A 27916-nucleotide genomic window follows, 5' to 3' on the forward strand; every position below is an offset into this window, starting at 1 on the left:
GTATTCACAGCTTCGAGTTCATAGATATTAAAACACAGAAGACAGAAACAACTCATTCTACAAAAACTGAATTATGGCAACAAAAAATTAAACTTATGATCCATTTCAATAACAGCTACAATTTACATTCTGTCTAATTTATCTTTGCCTGCTTTCTTTACAATACTTATAAGCCGACCTAGCATTACCATCTACACAAATAACCTCGTTGATACATCAAAAGTTACATAAACCTCTATCACGCGCTGTAAGGAGCCGGACCAGTCATATTACCTCTTTACAATCACAGATCAAGACCAGACAAGTCATTCTTTGCTTCAAACACTACAAAAGTTTCTCTTTTTTTTTTTTCTGGTGGAGGAAAAAAGAAAGAAAACCTATAATAAATCCATTTTAAGAGCTACTATTTTGAATTGGTTGTGGGGGACACTGGTCCGCTGTTAAGAGCTTCCTAAGAGAACGGTACTGCAGGCGGACATTCTCTCCAGTTTCAATAATCTTGAGCAAATACCTGGCATCAAAGTTCAACATTAAATGAGAATTTTACTTTTCCACTCTTTTCCTGCTCAAATTAATATTGCAAAAAATGTACAGGAAGTATGATAAGATACATGATAGAAATTAAGTATGAAAAGTGTAAAAACCATTATAAATGGCAAAATCCCCCACGCAAAACCCAAATAATATTCTACACGTTCAGAAATAGAACATTATAATTGTCTCAAATGTATACATGTAACGCTACAATGCTATTAAAACTAGATGGGATAGCAAGGCCGCTCACATTCGGTCATTTAAAACGGCATATCGGCACAGAGTAAAAACTTTCAGAAAAGTTGGAAAATAAAGAGTTGATTCACTTGATTGAGACTGTTTGCTTTCAAACGGGTATACAAAAACTTTATAAGTCAATCTAAGATATCAAGTATATTATCCATAAACCGAGGAACCTGCGACGGTGATTTTGGTTGGTGACGAAGACAGCATGAGATACAATGAAACCAAGCAAAAACCTCTATACCCTTGGACACCTAAATGGGAAAATTCGCCGAGGCATAAAAAGAAGCCTAATAATTATGTAGTTTGCAAGTAAAGCTTTTATTTAAACATTTCAACATTAAGGGTAGCTTATATCACAAATTATATCGAACCTACAGACACTTTAACAAGTTCATTCTTGATAACTCACCAGCCATTGAGACACTGAGATGTAATCAGAGCTTCTTTCCCAACAAATTTTTCTGGTGTTCTTCTGTTACCCTGTAGAAATTGATTGTTCATTATTCTACTGACCCTTGAATATATTAATTGCCAAAAAATTGAAATTATAACACTGAAAACTTTTACCTTAATAATAACTTTCTCGTTTACCGAAAATGGATATTGCACCCCCCGCTGAAGTCCATCAGGAGCACTATAATCTCCATTTTCCTGAAACATTTGAGAGTCAATAAAAAAAATTTCTCCTGAAAATATCAGAAACCATATTTAATTATTGCTTCTACACAACACTACTTGTTTGATGGGTTTGAGTCAGTCAATTTATAAGTTATATTATAAAACTAGAAGTATTACATTAGCAATAACTTAATGGCAAGAAGATAGAAATTTGGTAAGCATTAAACTAAATATCAAATAAAGGTTTTAGTTAAGACCACCTACACTCATGCCATAGTGAACCCCAGAATAGGAGCAAGTTGAAGAAAATTATAGGGTCGTCACTTAAGGTACAGACCAAGATAAAGATTAAAAGGCTGAAATTGTAAATGTGCTTATAAGCTATACCCTTATAAAGTTTGTTCAATACCTGCCTGAATTCTCAGATTACCCTAATAACCAACATCAGATGAACGAATTGCGAAATAAAGGGGCCAAAAAAAAAAAAAAAACACTTGCACATCCGATATACAATCTCTCACAATTCCAAGCTTCTGGGTCATAATTGTCCTAAATTTTCAGAGAAAAAAGTGCTTCTGGGTCATAATTGTCCTATACTGATGCCGATAAAAATATAACCCCAACTGTAATCTGATAGGGGATTAAAAGTATATGTAAGAAGGAATAAAAAAGGCGGGAAGTAAAGAAGTCAGTTAGCAGTTTGTTAGAAGTATATGAGAGTATAAATAAAGAGTTTGTTGAGAAGGGCGGGGGAAGAGGGTTTTGTATTGTTTAGTGTGAGAGGGGGGAAGATGAGGCTTCCTTGATAGCTGTGGGAACAATTGTATTTTCTTTCATTCACTAAATACAATCAGAGGTTATTCACTGTGTTGAGTTTGTCTGGTGTGTGTTTCTACTCTTTTTCTTGACTTCTTGATTAAAGAAGTCTATCAACTTGGTCCGACCTGCTGGATCCAAATCAACGGAGAGGCAAGATGGAGAATAGGATGAGTGCACTGGAGGGAAGATTCGATTCCATGGAAGCAATGTTGATGGAGATGCGAGCAGAGATGAGAGGAAGGGCTCGAAATGGGAGTCGCGACCGTGGAAGACGAATTGTTAATCGCGATCGGGAGAAAAGAGGGAACCAGCGGAGGAGTTCGGAGGGTAGCCATTCGGTGAATGGAAGTAGGGAGACATCGGAGGAAGAACGCGATGACGTTCAGAAGAGTTGGATGAAGAGAGTGGAATTACCCACTTTCGAAGGGACCGATCCGACGGGATGGATCGCAAGAGCAGAGAAATTTTTCGAAATACAGAGTGTGACTGAAAAGGAGCAAATGAAGCTGGTGTACATCTGTATGGAAGGGGAAGCGAACCATTGGTTTCGCTTTTGGCGGAAGAAGGTTAAGAAACCTACCTGGGCGACATTGACGGAGGCGATGGTTAGGAGATTCGGAGGTAGACACCGGGGAACGATTTTCGAAAAATTAGCAGCCGTGCGACAGCGGGAATCAGTGGATGAATATGTGAGGGAATTTGAAATCCTGGTATCTCAGGATATGGGAGTAACGGAGGAACAACTGCTTGGGTATTTTTTTGCGGGACTCCAAGAAGAATTGCGGGATCTCGTTCAGCCTTACAATCCTCGCGACCTGTTAACTGTGATGGAAAGGGCGAGGGATGTGGAGCAATCGGGGTTGGTGGCGAGGGTGACCAGAGGAGGTGGGGTGAGTAAAGGAGGACCAATTTGGGGGAAGTATACCAGCAGTGCGGGCACAGTAGCTAGCACAGAGATCTATCGAGGGTCATCAGAGGGGCGCGCGAACAGTAGCGAAGGTCCGAGTCAGAAGAAAGAAGCGACGACCCTAACCGCTGGTTCTAAAGTGGAAAGCACGTCAGGCGGCGGCGGACCAAATCGCGGATTGCGAATGCTGCCGTATCCAGAATACCTTAAGAGGAGAGAGGAGGGTCGTTGTTTTCATTGTGGAGGACCTTACAGCCCTGGGCATCGTTGCGCGGAGAGGAGTCTCAAGGTGATGATCTTGGGGGCTGACGACGACGAGGCGGAAGTGGCGGAGGCAGAAGAGGAGGCGGAACAGCGATGCATGGAGTTGTCAGTGTATTCTGCTGGGGGAATCTCGCAATCGAATACGATGAAGTTGTCGAGATGGATTCGAGATCGGAGAGTAGTCGTCCTCATTGACAGCGGAGCAAGTCATAATTTCATCTCGACACTGTTGGCGGAGGAGATGGGTTTAGAGAAGGAGGAGACGACGCCCTATAGCGTTTGCCTGGGGGACGGCCAGAGAAAGGAAACGCAAGGCCGTTGCGTGGCAATTTCTTTGATACTGGACGAAGTAGAGATTAAAGAGAATTTTTATCTCTTCGAACTGGGGGGCGTCGACGTCGTGCTCGGAGTGGAGTGGCTGGCTACGTTGGGGGAAATTAGAATGGATTGGAAGCAGATGACAATGAAGTATGGCATGGCAACAAGAGAGATAGTGATAAGGGGTGATAACCGATCTTTGAAGAAGGTCGTCAATCCCGAGGCGTTGCAGAAGGAGACAGAGATTGAAACTCTAGCGGTGGTGTGGGGTATGTATCAGTCTGAAACAACAGGGGAAAAGAAGGGAGCAGAGGATTTAACCCCCATGCAGGAAGCAAATCTGGAAAAGATTTTGGGGGAGTTTGAGGGAGTTTTTGAGATGCCGCAGGGGCTTCCTCCGGTCAGAGAAGTGGACCACCAAATAACTCTTAAGGAAGGTACTGGTGCAGTGAACGTGCGACCATACAGGTATCCTCACTTAATGAAAGCTGAAATAGAACAACAGGTTCAGGAGATGTTGGGCCTGGGTATTATTCGGCCCAGTAACAGCCCATTTTCCAGTCCAGTAATTTTGGATAAAAAAAAAGATGGGAGTTGGCGTTTTTGTATAGATTACAGAGCTTTAAACAGAGTAACTATTCCCAATAAATATCCAATTCCTGTGATTGAAGAACTTCTAGATGAATTATACGGGGCTGCTTATTTTTCTAAAGTGGATCTCAAATCTGGATATCACCAGATAAGGATGAAGGAGGCAGATATATCCAAAACAGCCTTTAGGACTCATTTAGGACATTATGAGTTTTTAGTAATGCCCTTTGGCCTCACAAATGCTCCGGCCACCTTTCAAGACATGATGAATTCATTGTTGAGACCGTTCTTAAGGAAGAGTGTGCTGGTATTTTTTTGATGACATTTTGGTGTACAGTAAGTCATGGGGGATCATGAGGAACATCTTCGACAGGTGCTGAAAGTGTTAGAACAACACCAGCTGTTTGCCAACAAAAAAAAATGTGAGTTGGCAAGCGACATATTCGATATCTGGGGCACATGATATCTGAACAGGGGGTGGAAATGGATGGAGAAAAAATTTCTGCAGTGACTGAATGGCCAGCACCCCGTTGTATTAAAGAGTTAAGGGGGTTCTTGGGACTCACTGGATACTACAGAAGATTTGTCAGGAATTATGGGAAGATTGCCCGACCCCTTACGGATCTTTTGAAGAAGGGGAAGTTTGAGTGGACAAATGCCGGAGAGGAAGCCATGCAAGCTCTAAAAAAGGCAGTGACCACTGCTCCGGTTCTGGCTCTGCCAGACTTCTCACAGCCTTTCCAAGTTGAATGTGATGCTTCGGGGAAGGGAATAGGAGTTGTGTTATCACAAAATAGGAGGCCTATTGCTTACTACAGCAAGGCATTATCGGAGAGTTCGTTGGGGAAGTCAGTGTATGAGAAGGAATTGATGGCGCTGGTATTAGCTATTCAACAGTGGCGTCCCTATTTGCTGGGAAAAAAATTTAGTGTCTATACAGATCAAAAGAGTTTGAAGTATTTACTTGAGCAACGCATAACGACTCAGAACCAGCAAAATTGGTTGGCGAAACTCATGGGCTATGAGTTTGATATACATTACAGGATGGGGGCATCCAACAAAGTTGCGTACGGGTTATCCAGAAAGGGAGAAGAAGGGGACGAAGGAGAAAGGACGCTGTTAATGATAACCAGGCCCTATTGGCCTGACTACCAAGAAATAATAGACGAAGTGGAAAAAGATGCGGGGTTAAAGAAAATAATGGGAGAAGTGAAGGAAGACCCAGATTCACACCCTGCTTATACGTTGGAGAATGGGAGACTCCATTATAAGGGAAGGTTGGTGCTTTCAGCAAAGTCAGAATGGATTCCGAAAATCCTTGCAGAGTTTCATGATACTACGCTTGGGGGACACTCGGGTGTCTATAGAACCTATAGAAGAATTGGCCAAGCTTTTCACTGGATGGGCATGAAAAAAAGGGTGACCGACTACGTAGCCTCTTGTCTTATCTGCCAGCAACATAAATATATGACGTCATCTCCGCAGGGATTGTTGCAGCCATTGCCTATTCCCAAGGCCATTTGGGAAGAGATAAGCATGGACTTTGTGGTCAAATTACCAAAATCTCAAGGCTTTGAATCAATAATGGTGGTAGTGGACAGGCTGAGTAAGTATGGGCATTTCATACCCATCAAACATCCACATACAACCAAGATAATTGCAGAGATTTTTGTAAAGGAGATAGTACGTTTGCATGGAATTCCTATATCGATTGTTAGTGATCGGGATCCCACGTTTGTTAGTACATTCTGGACGGAATTGTTCAAAATACAGGGTACCCAATTAAAAATGAGCACCGCCTACCACCCAGAAATGGATGGGCAGACAGAGGTTTTAAATAGAGTGTTAGAGACCTACTTGAGGTGTTTCTGTTCGGAACAGCCCAAGGCTTGGAGCAATGTGTTGCCATGGGCTGAATACTGGTATAACACCAGTTATCAAGGGGCTTCGAAATGTACCCCGTTTGAAGTAGTTTATGGAAGAAAGCCCCCGGTAGTAACCAAGTTCATCCCGGGAGAAACAGTGGTGGAAGCTGTGGTGCAAGATTTACAGACGCGGGATGAGGCTATTTCACAGTTACAATATCATTTGACCCGAGCCCAGGAGCGGATGGTCCAGTATGCAAATAAGAAGAGAAGAGAGTCTAGCATAAAAGAAGGGGATTGGGTTTTTTTGAAAATAAGACCTCATAGGCAAGTATCTATGCCGGTCAAGTTGCATCCCAAATTATCTGCCAGATATTATGGCCCTTTTCTGGTGGAAAAGCAAGTGGGTCCAGTGGCTTTCAAACTGCAGTTGCCTGCCACTGCGAAGATACACCCGGTGTTTCATGTATCACAATTAAAGTTGGCTGTGGGGGAGCATAAGGTGGAAGGGGAGCTACCAGTAGGATTGCAGGCGGACGGCCCATTATATAGACCCTTAAAAGTACTACAAAGAAGAGGAAGAAATGAACAAGGGGAGGAGACCACTCAAATATTGGTTCAGTGGCAAGATGGAGGGGTAGAGGGAGCGACTTGGGAGGATGAAACATTTATCAATCAGCAATTTCCTGATTTCAACCTTGAGGACAAGGTTGTTGAAGAGGAGGGGAGTATTGATAGGGGATTAAAAGTATATGTAAGAAGGAATAAAAAAGGCGGGAAGTAAAGAAGTCAGTTAGCAGTTTGTCAGAAGTATATGAGAATATAAATAAAGAGTTTGTTGAGAAGGGCGGGGGAAGAGGGTTTTGTATTGTTTAGTGTGAGAGGGGGGAAGATGAGGCTTCCTTGATAGCTGTGGGAACAATTGTATTTTCTTTCATTCACTAAATACAATCAGAGGTTATTCACTGTGTTGAGTTTGTCTGGTGTGTGTTTCTCCTCTTTTTCTTAACTTCTTGATTAAAGAAGTCTATCATAATCTGATAGAACTTAATATTCAATGTATCACTAAGAAAAATGCAGTTCAGCTCCATATACTAGAGATATTCTCTAGAACAAAATCAGAAAAGACAAACAAAGAAGAACACAGAAAACAGGATATCAAACCAGATACACAACCACTCCTCCATGCCGAAAGCCTCTGCTTCCCACTAAAATCCTTATATGATTATTTCCTCAAGTTCCAGTCACACCCCTGCATTTTTCCTCTTATAATCCCCCTCACAATTCTCCAATATCCTTTTCCAGTTGTCCAAACTGGTAATTTAGTTATTGTTAGAATATTTACCCTATTTATCATCATTATATTGTGTCTAGTATATATAGTAGTACCTAGGTCTGCAGCTAGGATTATCCTATTTATCATGTATTTTTGTATCATAACTTTCTTATATATAGAATGAGAGTGAGGGATTTTTCAAGCCCTCAATAATTATTTTACAGTTTCAATCTCAAGTGTTATTTCACTCCTCCAACCAATTTCTCTGCAAGCTCCTATATTCATAACCACAGGTTGGCTATATGACTGCAAGCTCCTATATTCATAATCCAGTGGCCCAAATTTGGTTTTATCTTACATTTTATTATCTTTTAAATATAAGAAAAACAAACAGTGAGACACTTTTTCCATTCTCTCCGACTGCAGGGAATTCAAAAAGAAATTGCCACTAATAAAGAACATAAGATATGAAAACAAGAAATATCTGCACAAAGATGGCATTATCTAGTCCCTACTGTTAAATTTCAAATCAAACCTTCGATAACCTTAGTGAATAAAAGCACTGTAAAATTTGAATCTCAAATCTGGAATATTTGAATAAAACAAGACATTTCTAGATATCATTTTAAGAAATGGAACTAACAAAAGCTGAATAACATTTTTACAAAGTACATTTCTGGAACAATCGCATTCCAGTCAACCTCATGCTTTCTCTTAGACATTGTTGAAGTAGTATATAAAACATAGCGCCACCAACAAAAGAAGCTAAAAAACACTTCATCATTCTAGGCAAATCATACCATACACAGTCAACTTAAGATGTCTCCTAATCACTGTTAAGTAAAAATGGTCGCTGTATATTTGTAAGCTGTCTCACATTTAATGTATAGCTTCTAGGACATAAGAATGTTTTCTTATGACACTACTTTTTATTCTAAGATATAAGAATGTTTTATTCTGCCACTATTTTTTCTTTGAACATTTGCTAATATTTTGGTTGAAAAGGAAAAAGAATCACATGATCTTAAGTTGTATACCCTGTTCACTCTTCTCATTGAATCCATTTGGTCACCCATTTCTTTCCGCCGCTTTCGAAGAGCAGCATTACGAAATAACCTCCGTTCATCCTCATGCTTGACAGCAGCAGCTGCAGCTCTAAGAGCTGAAAAGGAATTCAAATTACTTTGTCACAAAAACTAAACAAATATATAGCAGTGAGCAAAAAGCACAAAAAAGATATAGCAAAACCAGAAATAAGGCTATATATAACATGTGTATTAGTGTATATAGTGCAGATGGATAAGATATAAACTACAAAAGAAAATGGAAAATACCAAGATTAGGGATCAAAGAACCAGTTTCAATTTCTGTATTGCAGAGAGTACATCTGGACTGTGACAGAAACAATAATTGTAAGTATGATTCTTGTCTCTCCCCATCTAAAAGTTTAATTACATAATGAGAATGAAAAGTAATAAAAACGAGACGATGCTAGTACAAGCAAAATCAGAATCCAAAATGTATGGAGGTACAAATACCGAGAAAACAAGTTTAAATACACAGCATAATCTGGTAGAATTTGATACTGGATTTGATTGCAAAATCGACAGCGTTAATTAGCTTAAAGTAGTTAACATTTTGTTATAAAAATTAAATGTTAACATTTAGAAGACCAATGCAATATTTAAGCTTATTAACTTGGGATGTTCCCGTAACTTTGATATTTGCTGGATGTATCTGTATGCAATTGTGACTACCAATAGATTTGTCAAAGATTCTACAATCTTATATCAGCTCCATAATTTCCACAACTCACAAGGTTTCAGATACTTCAAATCTAAGTATTAACTAGTGATTCTCTTCAGTACACTGAATTCATGACTATTATTCACAATATTGTAAGCAGCTGACCCATCAATTCCAATTTTACACCAACCTTTTATTCCTAACATCTACAAATTATTATATAGAGAGCATCATAGACTTAATCTTTGCACTCAAGCAAGTATCAAGAAAAACATGTGCAATTGTGTCATTATGCCAGTATCACGTCATGTTCATCCTGCTATTGACTGCTTGCAAGTAAGTCCTACTATGTCCACAGATGGTTCAAATGCATAAATGCCGCTTTCATGGGCAATGGACCATATTTCTTAATACAGATATAACCTATATATGTTTTAGAAGACAGAGATAGGAAAGAGTCCTGCTTACTGTTTCAATAACTCTCCTCAGCATGAGACCACCAAAAGAATGTCCACATGAGACAAACATGGCATCTTCAAGGAATGTGCCACTGGAAAACAAAATTGGAAGAGGAAAGGAAAATAGATATCAGAGTTAGATTAGATCTTAGTACATCCTTAAACATAATCATAATAAATGAAAAGGACGCAAAATGAGGCAATAGCCCAAAATGCAAGTTAAGAGAAGAAAAGCTTAACATATGACCAGAAAATGCTAACAAAAAAACACAAATGTTGCATTAGATATTAAAAGATCCACAATTAAAATTGCTGTAACAAACAAGTCAATTGACTTAAAAACCAACCCAAAATTTCAAATTCCAACTCTGCAGTTTTCCTTAATCCAGTGTTATCTATAGCTTCATTGTGCAACATAGGAAAGTCAAATATCAAAGACCAATTTCTCTTCTCCATATTACATCGTGAAATTTTGATTGATGCCATTGATAATATCATGTATATTACATCGTTAAATTTATTGCATGTCTTTTTAAAAAATTGCACACAAATCATAATAAACGGAGGAAATGTGCACTACATCAAATTTCAGAATATAAGATTTCAAAAAAAAAAGTAGTCAATGCCAAAGCTTTGGGCATACAATGCTCAAACAGCATGGTGTCACTTTCATGTATTTCTGCAATTACACTACACACGACCATTACAAAACTTAGCATAATGCTTTTATGTATTTGTCAAAGAGTGGAATTATTAACTTTTAAGTTTTAATAAACTTTCATGTTATAGCAACTTTTATTTTATTTTTTCAAGAAATTTAGAAAGATCTGTGAGACTATATGTTTGCAAGCAATAAAAGTGGGAGGAACGAAAAAGAGAAAGAAAACATGGATAACGATGTTTTTCCTTTGTTTGGTTTGAGAGAAAGTGAAAGGAAAAAGAGAAAAATAGCTGACTTCAACAGACAAAAACATTCTAACTCTTCTTTCCTTTGACTTTCCCTCCAATCTGAATCTCAAACTTTTCTCTCTCATCTCATGCAACAACAGCGTTAATAATAAATCATATAACAACATAGCATTAATATCATGCCTCTCAAACAAACTGCTAAATCAGTTGGGGAGTTGATATTAATGTGGTAAACTACACTTACGATAAAGGATCTGATAGAACACTTCTTAATGATGGCTCCTTGTTCATACTGTGTTGAGCAGCAACCTGAAAATAGAAGGATTATAAGTGTCCACATACATAAAAAAAAAAGAAAAAAAAACAGGGAAATAGTGCTAGAAGTTTTACGAGAAGAATCATTACTTATGCAAGAGCTCTTATAAATGACAGGGAGACAAGAACAAGACCATTACAATTTTCTGATTAGCTGGCCTCAATGGTTAACCAGATCTTCCAATGCCAACAAGCTTACAGACAAAAATACTAGACATGTAAACTTCATTTACAAATAAGTGAAACTCGAGAACTACACTCAAATTACTTTAAAAGATCAATGCAGTCAGCAACTAGGCATAGGACACAGGACAGCTTACACAAAGGACTAGTGTGTGTGTGTGTGGGTATAGCATCCCATTGCAAGAGCTTAATTTTCAGTTTTGGTCTCACAGAAGAACACTGGCAAACAAACACGGAAGAAGCAACAGCGTAATCCAATGATCTTAACATTCCACATTTTGTGTAGAAAATTGAAATTGAATTGCAAAAAAATTTATTAGGCACATTATAGTAAAATCCAAGCGAAAACAATATTACAAAAGAAAATGAAGTGTAGACATTGTTTTAGATTAATTTGCTGTAAACTGTATTCTGCTTTCTGTTAAGATATTTCATATTAGAAAGAATCTCGGTGGGTCTAGATAGAGAGGAACTCCAATGGTTTTTGCAGCTTACAGTTGGCAAGAATATGAATGACAAGATTTTGATTAGTTTATAGTTTTACAAATATCTGAAGTATTTGTTTGGGTAAAAAAGAATTCGGTATCTTGAAAGGTACCACTTTACACTTCCATATATTATGGTTAGAATCTTCTTTTGTTTATCAGATCATGACCCGTGTGGGAGGACTTCCATTATTCATATTAAATAAAATAGTAGGAGAGATAACTTACATCAGCATTATCACATCTGCTGCCTATCAATTCTTCAGCAGCAAGGTCATCCATAAATTGGCTTACAGAAATTCGAACATAACTTTGGGGAATAATATGGCCAGCTGCTGCTATTGGGGAACAATCTAATATAGCATTGCCCAGTGGCATGAGTCTATATGCAAGAGAAGTCCTACACAAAGCGTAAGAAAGTACCTGAATAAGTTCCTTGGAAATCTTATCAACCACAAATACAAAACGTTTTAATATATATATATATATATATACACACACACATATATATAGTTATATTTGGTACCTTCCTCCACCATTAGGGCTCAGAAAATAATCAGGAGAAGCTCTATATGATGCTGCAGGTCGTAGACCAGCAGTAGCATAACTAAGTGCCTTTCCTGTTATCAGTAAAAGATCTCCAGGCCCAGAACCACTGTCTGCCAGATACCAGCGCCCACTGGGGTCACATATCTAGAGAAGAAAACAGAGATTGTTTATAAAACTGGGAAGATAAATCAACTCATAAACCCACCAATCTTTAACTTGACACCAAACAAAATTGCCCAAAGGTTAGAAAATAAATATTGGACAATGGCACGAGAGAGTAAATTTCGTGGGACCTAATGCTAATTATTTTTTCTTTATCGAACTAAGACACTTGCACTCTCTACTTGTTCATCTATACAAAACAATGTAAAAGACACCTGAAGACCAGGAGTGTCAGAAGAAATCAACGTCAACAATCCCTTTTCAACTTCACCATTCATGGTAGGCTTACCACCTCCAATGGCACCTCTTCCATTTTGCAAAGAAGAATTTGAGTATGTTGCAACAAGAACTGACGATGACACCTCATTAGCAGGCAACGGAGAATCATCAAGCAAATGGTTAAAAACGCTGCACAAAGCAAATCTGTCTTGTGAGCAAACACACATGATAAAAAAACTGGAAAGAAATTAACAATAAGCCAATACACAACAACGAAACAGTTAAACTAAAAATGGAAGGTAATCCATCACAATATATGTTCCTTACTCGCTTCTAAGACGTAAATATCTTGCAATGGCACTCAAGGCAGATCGAGACACCTTTCCCATGCATCGATAAATATCAGCCATGCAGGGGGGAGAATAATCCCAATCCTCCAAAGCCCTGAAACCATAAAATAAAGGTAACAAAAAAGGATTAAGCCAAACTCATCCCAAAACAACAATTTTCTATCAAAATACTAAAGCTCCAGACCAATCAAGCAATAACTACTAGTACCCTGTCTGAATAAACTTCTCCATGCACAATCACTGAATAAAAAAAATAACTATGCAAGAGACATTTGAGCACTAAATTCATGAAGAGATTAAAAATTAATTTAAGCTTGTAAGCACTTATAAAATTAAGCTTCCCTGGTATGTCAAAATCAACTTCTCTAGAAGCACTTAACTTTCGCAGAAACTTTCTCATCAAATCTAAATTAAACAAAAGCTAGAGGATCTATTTAAATAAGGTTCCCCACAAGTACTTTTAGGAGATGTACTTTTAAAGTTGAAATTAACTTGTGCATAAATTAAAATTAACTTGTACAGAAGTCAAAATCATTTTTAAGAAAAAACTAATGTAAGAGAACTTCTTCAAGATAACTTATGTATAAGTAAATCTTACAAAGAAGTGCTTACATAATCTTCCCCTACAAGTACTTCTGGAGTTCACCCAAACAAAGACAGAGTAGATAAGTTCATTTTAGCTTATTTGAGGAACCTCAACTCAATTTATCTCTCTTATGTCCGTCTACTGTAATTGCCAAGGGAGAAATTTATTTATACCTTCCTGCTCTGTACATGTAAACCCCACGGCTACCCTTTCCAACACCAAGTTGGGCCCTACTTCTGAAAAATAACCGTGCACCTTCCAAGCCGCATCGCATCAGAGCAGTGTCCTCGCTCCCCAATTGGATCAACGCGGCATTGTGCCGCAGCAGAGACCCACACAGCGCCTCCATTGCTCTCAGATACGACCCCGCCGGTGCCCCGTCATAGGGGGCAATGTCCGAGAGGCGGACTCTCACCAGCGGACACGTCGGTACCGCCGTCAAAGCAGACTCCACCGCCGTAACCGGCAAGGGATGCGAGGTGAGCGGGGGTTGGCGGAGGGGAGCGACGACGGAGAGCGGCGACTGCGAGGAAGGCGACCTAATGGAAGTGGCGGCGGGGGTTGTGGTGGCGGCGGCGACGGTGGAGGTGGAGGATTGGGGAATTTTTAAGTGCGGCACCAGTGCAGAAGGATTCTGCTGTTGCTGTTGTTGCTGCTGCTGTTGCATGATCACTACCATCAATCATTCTGAACCGTCTTCGGGTATATGACTGATGGATGACTCGGTTAGGGTTTCTGAGTTCGTTGGGCTCTGTGATCCATTTTGATGGCGCCCCACTCACACGTTCATGTTTTTTGCTTTGTGTTTTTGCCTTTACCTGTGGAAGTTGCGGAACTCCTCTCTTCTACCAGGGTTTTTTTTTTAGCTCACACCGGAGAGAAGATCTAACTCACTTTCTAAAAAAATATTAAATTAAATTAGGGAAAATTATCCTAAATGAGATTCACGTCATCTCTCCTTTTAAAGTAGGGATTCAGACTGTAGAAGAACTAGCTGAGAAAAAGTAACTGAAAATTAAAAATTTCGTTTAAATGGGTGTATTAAATCCATAAATTTTACAAATAAACAAAGTTTGTAAAATGAAATATTTTCTTATTGTTATTTACAAAAATAAGACTGTTATTTAAATCAATTATTTTGAAAGACTGATCATATGAGTGGTTTGCTGAAACAAACAAAGTTCTTAAAAAAAATCGCATTTATCAAACATAAATTAAATTATTTTACAAAAATTCCATTTATAATTTACTTGACATGTTTTTGCCAAACACACACTTACTTATGTTTTTAATAATATATATATATATATATATATATATATATATATATATATATATATATATATATATATTATAAATAAAGGGTTTTTTTTCTATCACATTATTTCCCAATTTTACCTTTTAAATATTTTTTAAACTTAAATAATTATCTTATTAATTTTAGTTATATTTTTTAAAAACATTCATCTATTTTTTAATTTGAATGTTTTTAAAAAATTAATATATTTTTTATCATAAAAATATTTACAAAATAAATAAATTATTTAAAATAAAATTATAAAATTATTTATATCTGATTTTAGTGTAATGTTGGTTTCTAATCATATACACTTTTACATTTCTTAACTATTGGGAGAGAAAGAAGACAAGTGGTACTTGATTTTTCTCGTTCTTTGGCTTTTCCTTTCTTAAAACTTCATTCCTCTTTATTCTAGTCTCAATTTCATTTTTCATTTTCATCTATTTCAAAAATTAAGCAGCATCATGTTAATGTTTAATTAAATTAAATTATATGTGATGAATTTGGATGGAAAAAAGTTATATGCATGACGATGTGATAATTTAAGACTATACAATAATAATATAATGTATGAAGTGTGTGTAAATATTGTATGTACATTATAGTGTTTGTATTTCTTTTTCTTTTGGATCGATACAAATGGAATGACTTGAAGAGTAGTCTTTTCTAGAAAGGAAAACTATCACTTGTGTCTTAATGTGAGGTATATAAATGATAAAGGTTGTCATAAGATTATTCTGAATTTTTTAGTTATTGAAAGCAAATAGATACAAATAATTACTTGAGAGACTTCACAGGTTCAAATCTAGAGTGTCAATAATAGTTGTATTCGAGAAAATGGATTGGAGAGTCACTTGTAGACATTATAAATATAGTTTTTAGGAGGTTAAGTAATCTACATGATTTCATGGTACTAGCCTATTCATCTGTTTGTTCCAGGGTTTGACTATGGTTATTAGAATGTGAATAAGTTACAAGAATTTCCATGATGTTAATTGTATGATTTGAAAATACTAAGTGATTATTTTCATAGATTCTTTTTTACTTTGTTATTTTTTATTTAAAACTTAAAGTTTTAAATTATTTTTAGTTTATTTTATCTTATTTATTATAATTTAGAATACAATTATATTTTATATAAAACTAAGTGATTAATGTAATTTATGAGAAATATTACAATACATAGATTATATATTATGTTACGTTTGTTTGATATCAAATTTGAAATACTTTAAAGCAGTAGAGTGGTTATACAATTGTGTTGCACATATTTCATTTGTTTTTTAATACAAATTAAGAACATTTTTTTTTAATTTAATTCCAACGAAAGGAAACGGAGACATTAAATAGATATATTTTGTATCATACATTATAAACAATTCAAATCTAAAAAATGTTATACAATAAATAAGAGACTTTTGTTCTATTTCTCCTTAAACTATCACCATAAACTAACGAGACTTGTGTATTGGGATACAAACAAAGTCTTACATCGATTAAAAGAAGAATTAGATATGAGTTTATATATACATAGATACTTACATTGGTAAGATAACTATTGAAGTGGTAACAAAAGCAAATTCATAAACACTTTATCCAAAGTGAACAATATCTTATTAATGTGAAGATATATGTATATTGAATTTTCCCAATATGATCTACTTTGAAATCACATCTTCTGATAATAATTTTTTAGTTGTCTATAGTTTGTTCCATGTATAAATGTTTAGTGCACAAGTTAACAATTTTTTTTATTTAGACAACATTCTACCCACGTTTTTTTTTTCAACCTTAAAAACATCCCTAAAGTTCTCAATGAAAAAGATTTACAACGTTTCATTTTTATCAAACGAAAAAAATAGTGAACATCATTGGAAAATGCAAAAGTATGACTAAATATTGTCAAAGTGAATTTTATTTTCCATAATTTTGAATAAAGTTCTATTCAAAGTAATGAGTGGTTGAAATTTATCATACCAAAATTAAGATTTAAATAAAAAACAAAAAAAAACAAACTATTAAAACTTCAATCTCATTTCTACGCAGTACATAAAAAACTACCTCGTAACGAGAAAATAATACTATGTTAAACGACTCCAACAATGTTTTAACTTTAAAATAATTTTATACTTTTTATGTTTGTATTAAACTATTATTTATATTTAGTCTATTTAAAACTAGTGAAAATACATAATTAAAGAATATCAAAAAGCATTATAACTCACAAATAAAACTCAATATTTTCAAACATATCGTAAGTACACATATTTAAAGCATATTTAATCAAAAGTTCATATTATATTAAATCACAATTCAACACGAGCACATATAATTAACCAAATAGATTAATTTAAAACAAGTATAATTAGTCTTTATCACGTGTGAAAATAACTTTTAACAACTTTGGCTGTCTAAAACACCTTCTATCTTACATGGGTTCTATTTACATAAAATGACATCACAAAATGATCAACACCTATCACAAGAATCATTGATAAACAAAAAATTATATTAATGATTCAAAAAACACAAGTAAACAAGAAAACCTCATCTATAAAACAAAAACAATTAATCATAAAAGAAAGAAAAAATAACTAAATACTTGAGTAACAGAATTAATTGGTCTCGAATATTCAATCAGAAAAATAAAAAAAAATAAATCAAAAAAACACTAAAAATAATTCGTAAAAAAATAATGTATTTTAAATCAATAAAATTTGTTTATAATTTTTTTATTTTCATAAATTATTTTAATATTAAAATAAATAAATTTTATTATTTTTAAATTACCGTGAATTCTAAAATACTGTAACATCCCAAAAATACAGTAAAAACCATATAATAGAATTAATTACATTTAATAATGAACCAGTTCAGTTTTATACTAAACAAACGAACGATTTTGGCCGAACGGCCTTACATAGGGTTGCCCAAAAGTAAACTGTACAAGATTTAGGGAATCATGACCAAACGACTTACAAGAGTCAAATTACCGATCGGTCAAATAACAAAAAAAGGAAAGGAAGTGACTGACCGAACGGTCACTTCATGCTAAACTACTAACTACAAACCGAACGTCCTACGGTTCGGCCTTTACTTCAACTTCCACTAGGTTCGCATCTTCCAAATTTTCTTCTTCCAGCGCCTCTTCAAGTAGCGCGCTTCCATCTGCTCACATCCACACGGATGATCATTGCAATGACAAGACGGACGTACAACAAGACAACACAAGGAAAACGCAGGGTAAGCTTATGTAATTTAATTCAAGAAAATAACATACGTTTATCAATTCAAACACATCAAGTACATTTCAACATACTTATACAAACAAGGCCTATTACTAGACTGACCGTCTAGACTATATGAATTCTGTGTAGCTACGACGTTCGTGTACCCGGGTGATGTAGTAACTGGAATTCTCATCAGCTGCCACCCGAGGTTAGTCCATTCCGTCCAAAGTACCCCTAAGGACTAGGACCTCCTGCCGTTCCCACACATGATCTACCCTCCTCTACGTGAGGACGAGTACTCACGGAACATCAGGATGAACGCCCAGCTAAGCATTTCCACATTCATACTTTACCAAATTTCAATATACATTCAAGAGTCGTTCCTCTCCGGAACGCTCGTTCAAATCCACAATCTTACATTCATCTCATATACTCTTCATCCTTTATAACCTTTCACTTAGGTGTCATTTTCATCATCCTTTCTAAACATATAAAATAACGAACGTTCCGCCCTCTTCATAACGAGAACGAACGATAGAAACGAGACCGATAAAATCTCTCGTTCCAGAATGGAATAAGACCAAGAGAATTACTTTTAGATTTGAGAATATCTCGAGTACAATAATATACCAAATATGACGAACGTTATTTACATAGTGAATCAGTTAAATGAACTGACTCTCGTGAATTCAAACCCATACTCAAACAATAATTTAAGTACAGGGGCTCAAGGTCGGATCCAATGAAGGTAGACACGTCAGAACGTTAAATAACCATATTTAGAATCATTCGTATACAGAAACCGAATGTCAGTCAGTGACCGAACATGGTAAGAATATGTTACTGAAAATTTGGGACGAACGCTATTTCATCAAGATTGATTATACAAGAAATGGGTACGAGCGCTTGGTATAAGACCGAGCACTACTCCTTACGAGCGCTAGGTGTGAGACCGAGCACTAATAAACTTATAATAAAAGGATTGATAATTATATTAAGTTACTATTGAAGTGGTGTTTACGAACAACAATAATATACAAGTACATATACATATATTAAGTTTATCACATTAGATTCAGGCCCCACTATGCTTGGCCGAACGCTCAAGCATAGTATTACCACACGAAGGCACTCGTCCTACACTAGGATTATCTCCAAATGAAAGAATCCCGTTTCAACTAGGTTTACTAGGAAAACCGAACGGTCAATGACCATTCAGTAACGAACGTACTTTATCATAGTGAAATCTCATATACAGAATCTTTTACATTCAAACTCATTTTTCTTAACTTATAACTTCATAACTTCAAAACTTTATAGAATTTCTATCGTAATCAATTTTCATATATCATACAGTACATATCATATAAGTTTCATATATTTCATACATTATAACCTAATTCATTCATATTTCATTTCATCTCATCCAATAAACGAACGTTCATTCCATACAATCATATCAACCATCATGCATCAAAATCATTCAATCAACTAAACGAACGTTCAGACAGTTCAACAGCAAACAAATCAAATTAAATTAAATAAGCTTCCCTTACCTCTAGTGTGAACGTACGTCCTTCAGACTAAATCTCAGTTCGCAGAAATAAGATTTCTTCTACCCTCAACGCTCAACCAAACTCTTCAAACTAAAACAAATTACAGAAAACCAAGATTTGGTTCAGATAAGGTGACCGTATGCAACCAGAGCTTGGCTTGCATGTTCATACAAACGAACAACTAAAGACGAGAAACTTACCAGTTTCAGAATCCAGAACTGTTCGGTTTAAGTAGAAGCTTGGGACGTCGGAAATGCTCCTACGGTGCCTGAATGATGATCGGAGAAGGGGAATGGTGAGTTTTCTTAGAGAGAAGACAAGGTTTCTAGTGAGAAGGGGGAGAAAATGAAAAGTTCAAAGTTTGGGAAGGAGGGTGCATGCAGAGGAGAGTGGGACGGAAGTTTCAGAAAAATCATTTTCTTCCCACGTCCAAACGAGCGTCCGCTCTCCTGCCGACACCTGCCTTCCACTATCTGATTTCAGAATCTTCGGGGATTGACACCTGGCGTCCGCGCAGAGGATTTGGGTGCGTTTTAAATGACTGACAAGGAGGATTTTGGGTTGAAATTTACGAGATCTGACAAATACCATATTCTACTCCTTTACAGTCACTAAATAAAGTACGAAAAATAATTTTTTTTAAATTAATAAAAGCATGAATATTATTTATAAATAGCTACTTTGAACACAATTAATGATAATTTATTAAGCATGGTAGACGAAAGCAAGTTTATTTTTCTTCTATTTTATTTTTAACTTAAAAAATAGATAAATATTACTTTACCCTAAATTTAATACCAAATTTTGTTATTATACGAAATACGAAAAGTAACATAAATAAAAATAAAAATAAAAAATTTGGAGTGAGTAAAAAAATATATTAAGGATTGGCATTGGAGGCGAAGAAGAGGAACAGTGAGAGTGTTGAAGGAGTGAGGAGAAGCGATAAATCGCAGATCTAACCAACAACACAACACAGTGCTGTTTCTTTCCTCCGATTCCGGGTACGAGCATTTCACTTCTCTATCCTTCTTCTCTATTCGTTCATTTGCCCATAATTTCATTTTCTTCGACCAAAACCTTTCAATTCTCATTTTTCTTCCACGTTCCCCCTTTTCTATCGATTGTTACACCACCGTTTTGTTTTTCAATTGTTATCATGTTACGAGTTTGCGCACTGTACGAATTTTCAGCCTGACGAAACTTCCCTAAGCATGCGTTTCAACTCAACAATCTCTTATCATGCCTTTTGTCCTGTGATTTGCGCCCCTTCGATTACCACGCTGTTTTTTTTTTTTGGAAAAACTAGTTTGAAGTTTTTCATCATATTGCTTAATTTCATCCCTTAAATCCGATGTCTGTTACTAATTTAAATTTTTTGTTCACTTTATTGTCGAACTTCTCGAATAGCCCTGGTTAGGTTAGGGTTGTGATAGCTTTTGTGTTTTCCTCAGAGGTTAGTCAATTACTGGTCGGGAAACCGTCTTTATTCGTATGTGTGCGTAAGGAAAACTAACTTGGCTTGCTCCTTTTTCAGAGCTCTGGTGGTTCGGTTCTGGTTGCTTCTGATTCATGAGATTAAGGCCCCATGGCAACCCATCCTGGAAAACAAGCTCCTTCGAATGGGTCTGTCTATGTATGCAACTTGCCCTACGGGACCGACGAAAATATGTTGGCTGAATATTTTGGCACCATTGGATTAGTGAAGGTATGGGGTCTCTGCATCAAGCATGCCAATCATTCAAATTTACGTTATCATGTTTTCAAAACTGTTTTCCTACTCAAAGAAAGATGATAAATATTTTTACCTTGGCTGGGTTGGAATCTTATATTTTTATGTAATAAGTGTTCATTTGAATTCGAATTTTGGTTTTTGTCCTTGCAAAATGAGGTTTACTTGAGAATAGTTTAAAATTTTCAGTTTCATAATTGATTTGCCCTTTTTTCCACTTCTGTCTCGTTCCCTTTCTTCTCCTTTTTTTTCTGTGTTGCATTATGTTTTGCAACTTTTAGTCCAATTTCATTTATAATTCATGCTATGCAGAAAGATAAACGTACTGGGAGACCAAAAATATGGTTATATCGAGACAAAGAGACTAATGAACCAAAGGGAGATGCTACTGTGACGTATGAAGATCCACATGCTGCTATAGCGGCTGTTGAATGGTTTAACAACAAAGATTTTCATGGCAATATAATTGGCGTTTTTATAGCAGAGTCAAAAAACAAGGATGATCAAACTTATAATTCAGCAGGAGTAGAACCAGTAGTTGCTGGTACTGTTGTTGGATTAGAGGAAACTACCAAGGATGTTAATGGTGGTAGTGGAAGAGGTAGAGGCCAAAATGATCCTTCAGGCAAAGCATGGCAACAAGATGGCGATTGGTTGTGTCCGAATACAAGGTCTGTGATATGAAATTGGTGAGCAGCTCTTTCTTGCTCTTGTACTCACTTATTCAGTCATTTTAGATGATTTAGTGCAGATAGAATAACATTACTTTCTTGTCATAGCAGTTGCTCCAATGTGAACTTTGCTTTCCGTGGTGCGTGTAACCGCTGTGGAACTGCTCGTCCTGCTGGTGCTTCTGGAATTTCAGGGGCTGGTGGCCGTGGCAAGGGACGTGCTGCTGGACAAGAACCAGGGGGTGTTGGCCGGCCAGTTGGTGGAGGACTATTTGGTCCAAATGATTGGCCCTGTCCAATGTATGATTGTGTTGCATTGGCCTTGTGTGCTTTTTCTTTTGTATCTGATTTCCTTATAAATATTTTGTTTTACTTTTTTATTTACATTTGAATGTCATTATTTTAGTGGTAACACATACACTTTTCTAATAATTTTACAAAACTTGCTGCTTAGCTACATCAATTGGATTACTTTTGTGTTATGTTATTTTTGAAGAACTGTTAGCAAACAATTTAAAACATCTTCAAATTGATTTTTTATGGTAAAATGTATGTTTATGTGCATGGGGTACACAAACCTAACCTATATGCATGCATTATGAGGGCCCAAACAGAAGTTACCAGTTCCTGTTTAATTGACGCAGTTAATAAAAAAATCCTTCTTTTGCACTTGGTTGGATTCAAGAGGTTTGTTAAACATTTGCAATAAATTAGCTATACCCACATTTATGATCCTATTCCTGAGTGTGTTAGCTTTTGTCTTAACTTTTCTATCACATTCCAGCCAAATATATCATCCTGTCTGCTGCTATTCAAGTTGTCTGTCAATTTTAAAGAAGTCCAGCAACCATCATTTGATCCAGTATTACTTTGGTGGCATTTCCAAACTCGAGTCACAAGAGATCAGATCATTATGCTACTGCTATGGACAATTTGGTTTTCAAGAGACTGTTGATACTAAAACGATAGATTACAACTTTGGCATGGGGTTTTATTTGAAAATAATCACTGTTAACTTCTTTGACTATTTTGTAATCCTTTCTTGGGTTTAGGTTGCAACACCAGCTCTTGAACCTGTCCTTACTTGGTCCTTGTGGTGATTGGCTTTGTGTTTTCATAAATTTTAATTCCAGTTCTTACAATAATGTGTGGCAACATTACATACTTCTGTGATTTTGGTGTTCATTACTTGTTGGCTATGGTTTATGGAATAATTTCTGTTCCGTCCCTACTAATTTTTGTATCAACTAAGTTTCTTCATTTCTTGAGAGTCATATTTTACTTAACACCTGTTTGAGGTATTTATACCTGATTTTCAACTTGCATGTCACTTGTGTACACTTTTTGTGTTTTTGAAAATAAAATTAGTGTAATGAATTGCCTTTATCATGCTCTTTTTTCTTAGGTGTGGCAATATCAACTGGGCGAAGCGGACTAAATGTAATATTTGCAATACAAATAAGCCTGGGCATAATGAGGGTGGTGTAAGGTATTTTTTGATTTTTTTATGCCTTCTATTTCTAATTAAGTACACAGGGGCTTATGGAGAAAATGCTTTTTTTTTTCCGTTGTGATAGATAGATACTTGTTTGCATGATTGATTCAGCTTATTCTAGAGAAATCATCATTTTTTTGCCAGCTTTCTACTAGAACTTTTGAAAAGCAAGCAATTATTTTTCCAGAAAAAAGGTAAACCAAACATGCATGTCATGTCATAATGTGGTAGTTATATTTGAAGGCAAATTATGATGTACACATTATCACGCATTATGTACAAATGTAATTTGATTTGTCTCTTTATATATCATTTGAGCATTGCCCTTGTCATTTTGTGGCATTGCACTTTTAATCCAGTCAGATTTTAGAAATTAAATTTTAGAAGTCTAGTATAGCCATATAAATGCTGGTTGCTGATGCCTGTATATTATTTATTTTTTATCTGTTCAAATCTCATTTAGCAATTTGTACGTGTGTGGAAAATTGAATAATCATTTGATGCCGCCTCTGCATGATTATGGCTGTGTCCTAGTTGTATATCAGTGTCCATGGGGCAAGGAGAAAATTATTGCATCATGCTTTTCTCTATATCGAAGTACACAAAGTCACCAATTTGTTTTTTAAATAGAAATGTAGCACGGCTTTCATTCATTAAAATATCAGCAGATGTTTACGATCTTTTCACAGCATAAAAGCACCGTACAATGAAATGTGAGGTCTGTCCCTGTAGAATGTCTTGCATGGTGTTGTTTCATGTGAAATATCATGAAGTATTTCATTTTGGGAGACTGGGAGAATTTCAACTAATGATGTCTTGGCAACCAAAGTTCGACTTAGTTGTAAAATTAACTGAAGTATACATGCTTTAAGCATGGATTAACCACTATTTTCCATTTTTGAAAATGTCTTGGCAACCAAAGTTCGACTTAGTTGCCCCTTTGTTTTTTCATATGTTGCATTGAAGTTGATACTTCAATTTTGTGTATCTTTTTACCAATCATATTTTGTATTTTAGTTAAAAATGTTACTTCAAATATTCTCCTAAGGTTATACTGTCTGATTAACAGAGGAGGACGAGGTGGAGGTTACAAAGAGCTTGATGAAGAAGAAATAGAAGAAACCAGACGTCGTAGGAGGGAAGCTGAAGTAAGATTGGTTGAGAGTAACATGTACTACCTCTGTCTTAAATACCACGTTTGTCTTATAATCTGTTTTTTACTGTCAGGATGATGGGGAGTTGTATGATGAATTTGGAAATCTAAAGAAAAAATTCCGCGCCAAAACACAGCAAGCTGAAGCTGCGCGTGGGCTTCCTGGTTCAGGACGTGCTGGTTGGGAGGTTGAAGAACTAGGTATTACTGCATCTCTAGAGTGCTTGCACTCCATAATTTATTATTATATAGCAACCGCAACCTGCACTAATACTTTTTGAGCTAGTGAAGCTCCCACCTGCACTCTTTCCCCCACACGTTCCATAACACATACATTTCTGGATAATCATTATAGTTATAGGTCTGATGGAATTATCGTTTTCAATTAGAGTTGCATGTTCTCTTAGAATTATAGTTGCATATAATTTATCTTTTCTCTAGTTATATCTTTTCATTGTTCCTTTTCGGCCTATGCAACTAGTTAACTGTCTGACTTTTTGCTTTCTGATCCTGCATACTAAATCAAACTGGTTATTGGTTGTCTTGGTGCATCTATTTATGTAGTAGTTTCATGGTTTATTACATTGTACGTATCAAGTTTCATGGTTTATTACATTGTACGCATCAGGTTTCATGGTTTATTATATTGAGCTGGTCATTAGTTTTGTAGTATTTTATATATTTGATATTGCCATGTTTTTTAAGCTCTCCTGGTTTATTGGGACGTGGATATGCAAATTAGTGAGGATGTACTTGTTGATATAATCGTTTAAGACGTTAATATGAAATAATGAATTGATTGGACCGGCAGTAACCGAGTTCTTGTTGTATATGATACCAATGACAGGGATAGACAAGGATGGTAGAGAAAGTAGAGACAGAGGAAGAGAACGTAATGATGGGGAGAGCAGGAGCAGAGAGCGAAGTGACAAAGAGAGGCAAAGCAGTTGGAATAGGGACAGAGACAGGGGAAGAGATCGAGATCGAGACTGGGATTATGTTGACAGAGACAGAGATTATGGACGAGATCGGGACCGTAGTAGACACAGACATTAAAAATAGTAGCACTCAGGTGTTGGCTACCATGCTTTGTCGGTCGATTTCAATTGCTTTAAATTAAATCCTTAAATTTGGTGACAACTTCCTGCAGTCTGATATTAATGCCCATTTTACTTGGGCATGGAGATTTTGTACAACTTATGGCATTTTTCTTTTGACTATTTCACAAGGACAAGTTGCTGTTTGAGAATGTTTGCAAAAGCTCGAACCATTAGTTGTCATCACCTAATTTCTTGTGTAACTTGAATGAAGTATTTTCATTTGCTAGTATTATCGGGAATGCTTGATTAGACTCGAACAAAAATCTTGTGTAATATATTTCATTTTCTTTTTCCATTACAAACAACTTTAAGTAATAAAACTGATTGTTTTAACCGAGTCTCACCAAAAGCTCGTGTCATAATATTTTATTAGTAACTTTTTTTTATAAAATTTTGGATTATAGTAATAGAATTTTGATCAGTGTTTTGATAAATACTTTTTGCTGATGCTTGAAATATAAGAAAGATAAAAGATAGTTAAAACACCTTTGATTAAAAGGATGAACCATGGTAATTGGTGCGGTTTACAAATATATGCTGAAAATTTATAGGGATGAGATGAGAATATGGGTTGAAAACTTTCCATGTTTTAATTTGGATTCTTTAGTGGATTTTAAATTTTTTGCAATTTGGCTTACCGGGAACTTAAATATTTTTTCATGAAAATAAACCACGGATTTATATTCAAAGAATTTTGATTTGAATCCATTGAAAACAGCTTACTTAGAGTATAAGTTGAAAATATTGAGATTAAAATAAGATGAATTTTTAAGATTTGGGTTCGTTAAAAGGAAATTGGTTTGAAGTATACTTTTTTTCAAATAATATATAAGTATTTTATTAAAAATAAAAAAATAGAAAGATAAAGAAAATTATATTAAATTTATGATTAAATTGGACAAAATATTTATTATAAAAATTAAGTAAAAATATAGATGGATAATAATGAATTCGTATATTTCTTCACAAAAAATATTTTATATTTTGAATTTCATATATAAAAAAAGCAAAAAAATTTATATATGTATATTAAAAATTTTATCATTGGTCAATCTTTTTATATTAAAAAAATATTTTAAAAAATCGTAACGTTTCTTAAAATTTTTTGTTTCATAAGATTTAGTATATCAATTTATTAGAAAACTGTTTCATATATATTATGAGGTGAATAGTTGTTGTGAATTCTAGAAGATATTGACAATAAAAATGACATTTTCCAAAAAAAAAAACAATTGAAGAATCAGATTCTGTTAACACATCATCATCTATGATTTTTAACAAAACAAAATCCATTTATAACCTAAATATTGAGATGATAAATTGCTACGGGCTCATGTTAAATCGAAGACGAAAAAAAAAATTAAGAAATGATATTTTAATAACGTCCTTAATGAACTAAGTAAGCTAATATCTTTATATTATATTTTTGTAAAAAGGAAAATCTATTGATTGTGGCGTTATGATGTGAACTCTTCATTATTCTAACAGTGATATTAATTTTAACTACTTTGGTTAGTGATTAGTATCCACACAAATCTTCTATCTTAAAAATTGAAATATAACCTATTACTATGCACACATAAATCCATAAATTTATAATTTTTTACTTAGTGTTTGGTTTCTCTATTGAATATTTAAAATATATTTATGATTATTGATTTTGATATTTTTAAATATATTAAAAGTATTTGAATGCAGTGTATTTTGATGCCTTTTCTTTAATTTTCAGGGAGAAAACCACGTTAGCGCACAACATTTTTCTTCCCTACATTATCGATATTTGTTACCCAAAAATTGCTTCATGGATTTCTGATTATCTGATTTAATTTAAAATAAACAAATCGATTATTTTTTAATTGAATTGATTTGACTCAGTCAAAAAACAATTATCAGTTATTTGTTAATTTTATTTTGCTTTAATTTTAATATTTAATTCATAGCTATAACTTGTTGTTTAATCTTACTTCGAACAATTATATAGTTATTTTTTAAAAGAGTTATTCCAAAAAATCTAACAAAAATATAAGGTGCAGAGACTTGCACCTTGCTCTATTTAGTTTCGACCACGCTTTTAATTTTTAATTTTAAAAAAAACAAAACTGAACCTAATATTAATTATTTTTTATCTTATAATTATTATTATTAATCAATTTTAACGCGTATTATTGAAACTTTAATTTAAATACTATATATTAATAATCAGTATTATTAATGCATATCATTGTTTCAGAGTAAACCGTCACCAATTTGAAGAGAAATAGCTTTCTGGAAAGTTAGAA

General features: G+C 35.1%; 2 protein-coding genes across 3 annotated transcripts; one reads left to right on the top strand and one right to left on the bottom strand.

Annotated features, from left to right (window-relative positions):
* Window positions 1-67: 67 nt before the first annotated feature.
* LOC108340362 (uncharacterized) lies at window positions 68-14329 on the bottom strand. Of its 2 annotated transcripts, XM_017577697.2 has the most exons (12): window positions 13574-14326; window positions 12792-12908; window positions 12461-12653; window positions 12061-12227; window positions 11763-11934; window positions 10796-10860; window positions 9653-9734; window positions 8773-8830; window positions 8476-8600; window positions 1348-1431; window positions 1190-1260; window positions 68-511 (listed from the first exon to the last, which is right to left on the bottom strand). In XM_017577697.2, the coding sequence occupies exons 1-12, from the start codon at window positions 14077-14079 to the stop codon at window positions 394-396; spliced, it is 1758 nt and encodes a 585-aa protein (XP_017433186.1). In that variant the 5' UTR covers window positions 14080-14326; the 3' UTR covers window positions 68-393. The 2 variants fall into 2 exon arrangements, 1 of the variants encoding a protein (XP_017433186.1); XR_008248825.1 differs by lacking the exons at window positions 68-511; window positions 8773-8830 and having other exon boundaries at window positions 1204-1260; window positions 13574-14329.
* Window positions 14330-20361: 6032 nt separating this feature from the next.
* LOC108340770 (transcription initiation factor TFIID subunit 15) lies at window positions 20362-25834 on the top strand. Its single transcript, XM_017578338.2, has 8 exons — window positions 20362-20490; window positions 21024-21194; window positions 21531-21889; window positions 22001-22189; window positions 23295-23378; window positions 24454-24532; window positions 24612-24738; window positions 25385-25834. The coding sequence occupies exons 2-8, from the start codon at window positions 21075-21077 to the stop codon at window positions 25591-25593; spliced, it is 1167 nt and encodes a 388-aa protein (XP_017433827.2). The 5' UTR covers window positions 20362-20490; window positions 21024-21074; the 3' UTR covers window positions 25594-25834.
* The last annotated feature ends 2082 nt before the right edge of the window (window positions 25835-27916 follow it).

Source organism: Vigna angularis, chromosome 5 (genome assembly GCF_016808095.1).
Source record: "Vigna angularis cultivar LongXiaoDou No.4 chromosome 5, ASM1680809v1, whole genome shotgun sequence".
NCBI lineage: Eukaryota > Viridiplantae > Streptophyta > Magnoliopsida > Fabales > Fabaceae > Vigna > Vigna angularis.

Excerpts from the sequence above, each read along its gene's own strand:
- LOC108340362 (XM_017577697.2), bottom strand. The coding sequence starts at position 14,079 with ATGGTAGTGATCATGCAACAGCAGCAGCAACAACAGCAACAGCAGAAT. Across the intron at positions 8,831-9,652 it reads TGAGGAGAGTTATTGAAACA|TCCAGATGTACTCTCTGCAA; the intron begins GTAAGCAGGACT and ends TTTCTGTCACAG. Across the intron at positions 1,432-8,475 it reads CAATGAGAAGAGTGAACAGG|GAAAATGGAGATTATAGTGC; the intron begins GTATACAACTTA and ends CAAATGTTTCAG.
- LOC108340770 (XM_017578338.2), top strand. The coding sequence starts at position 21,075 with ATGGCAACCCATCCTGGAAAACAAGCTCCTTCGAATGGGTCTGTCTAT. Across the intron at positions 21,890-22,000 it reads TGGTTGTGTCCGAATACAAG|TTGCTCCAATGTGAACTTTG; the intron begins GTCTGTGATATG and ends TTGTCATAGCAG. Across the intron at positions 24,533-24,611 it reads GTCGTAGGAGGGAAGCTGAA|GATGATGGGGAGTTGTATGA; the intron begins GTAAGATTGGTT and ends TTTTACTGTCAG.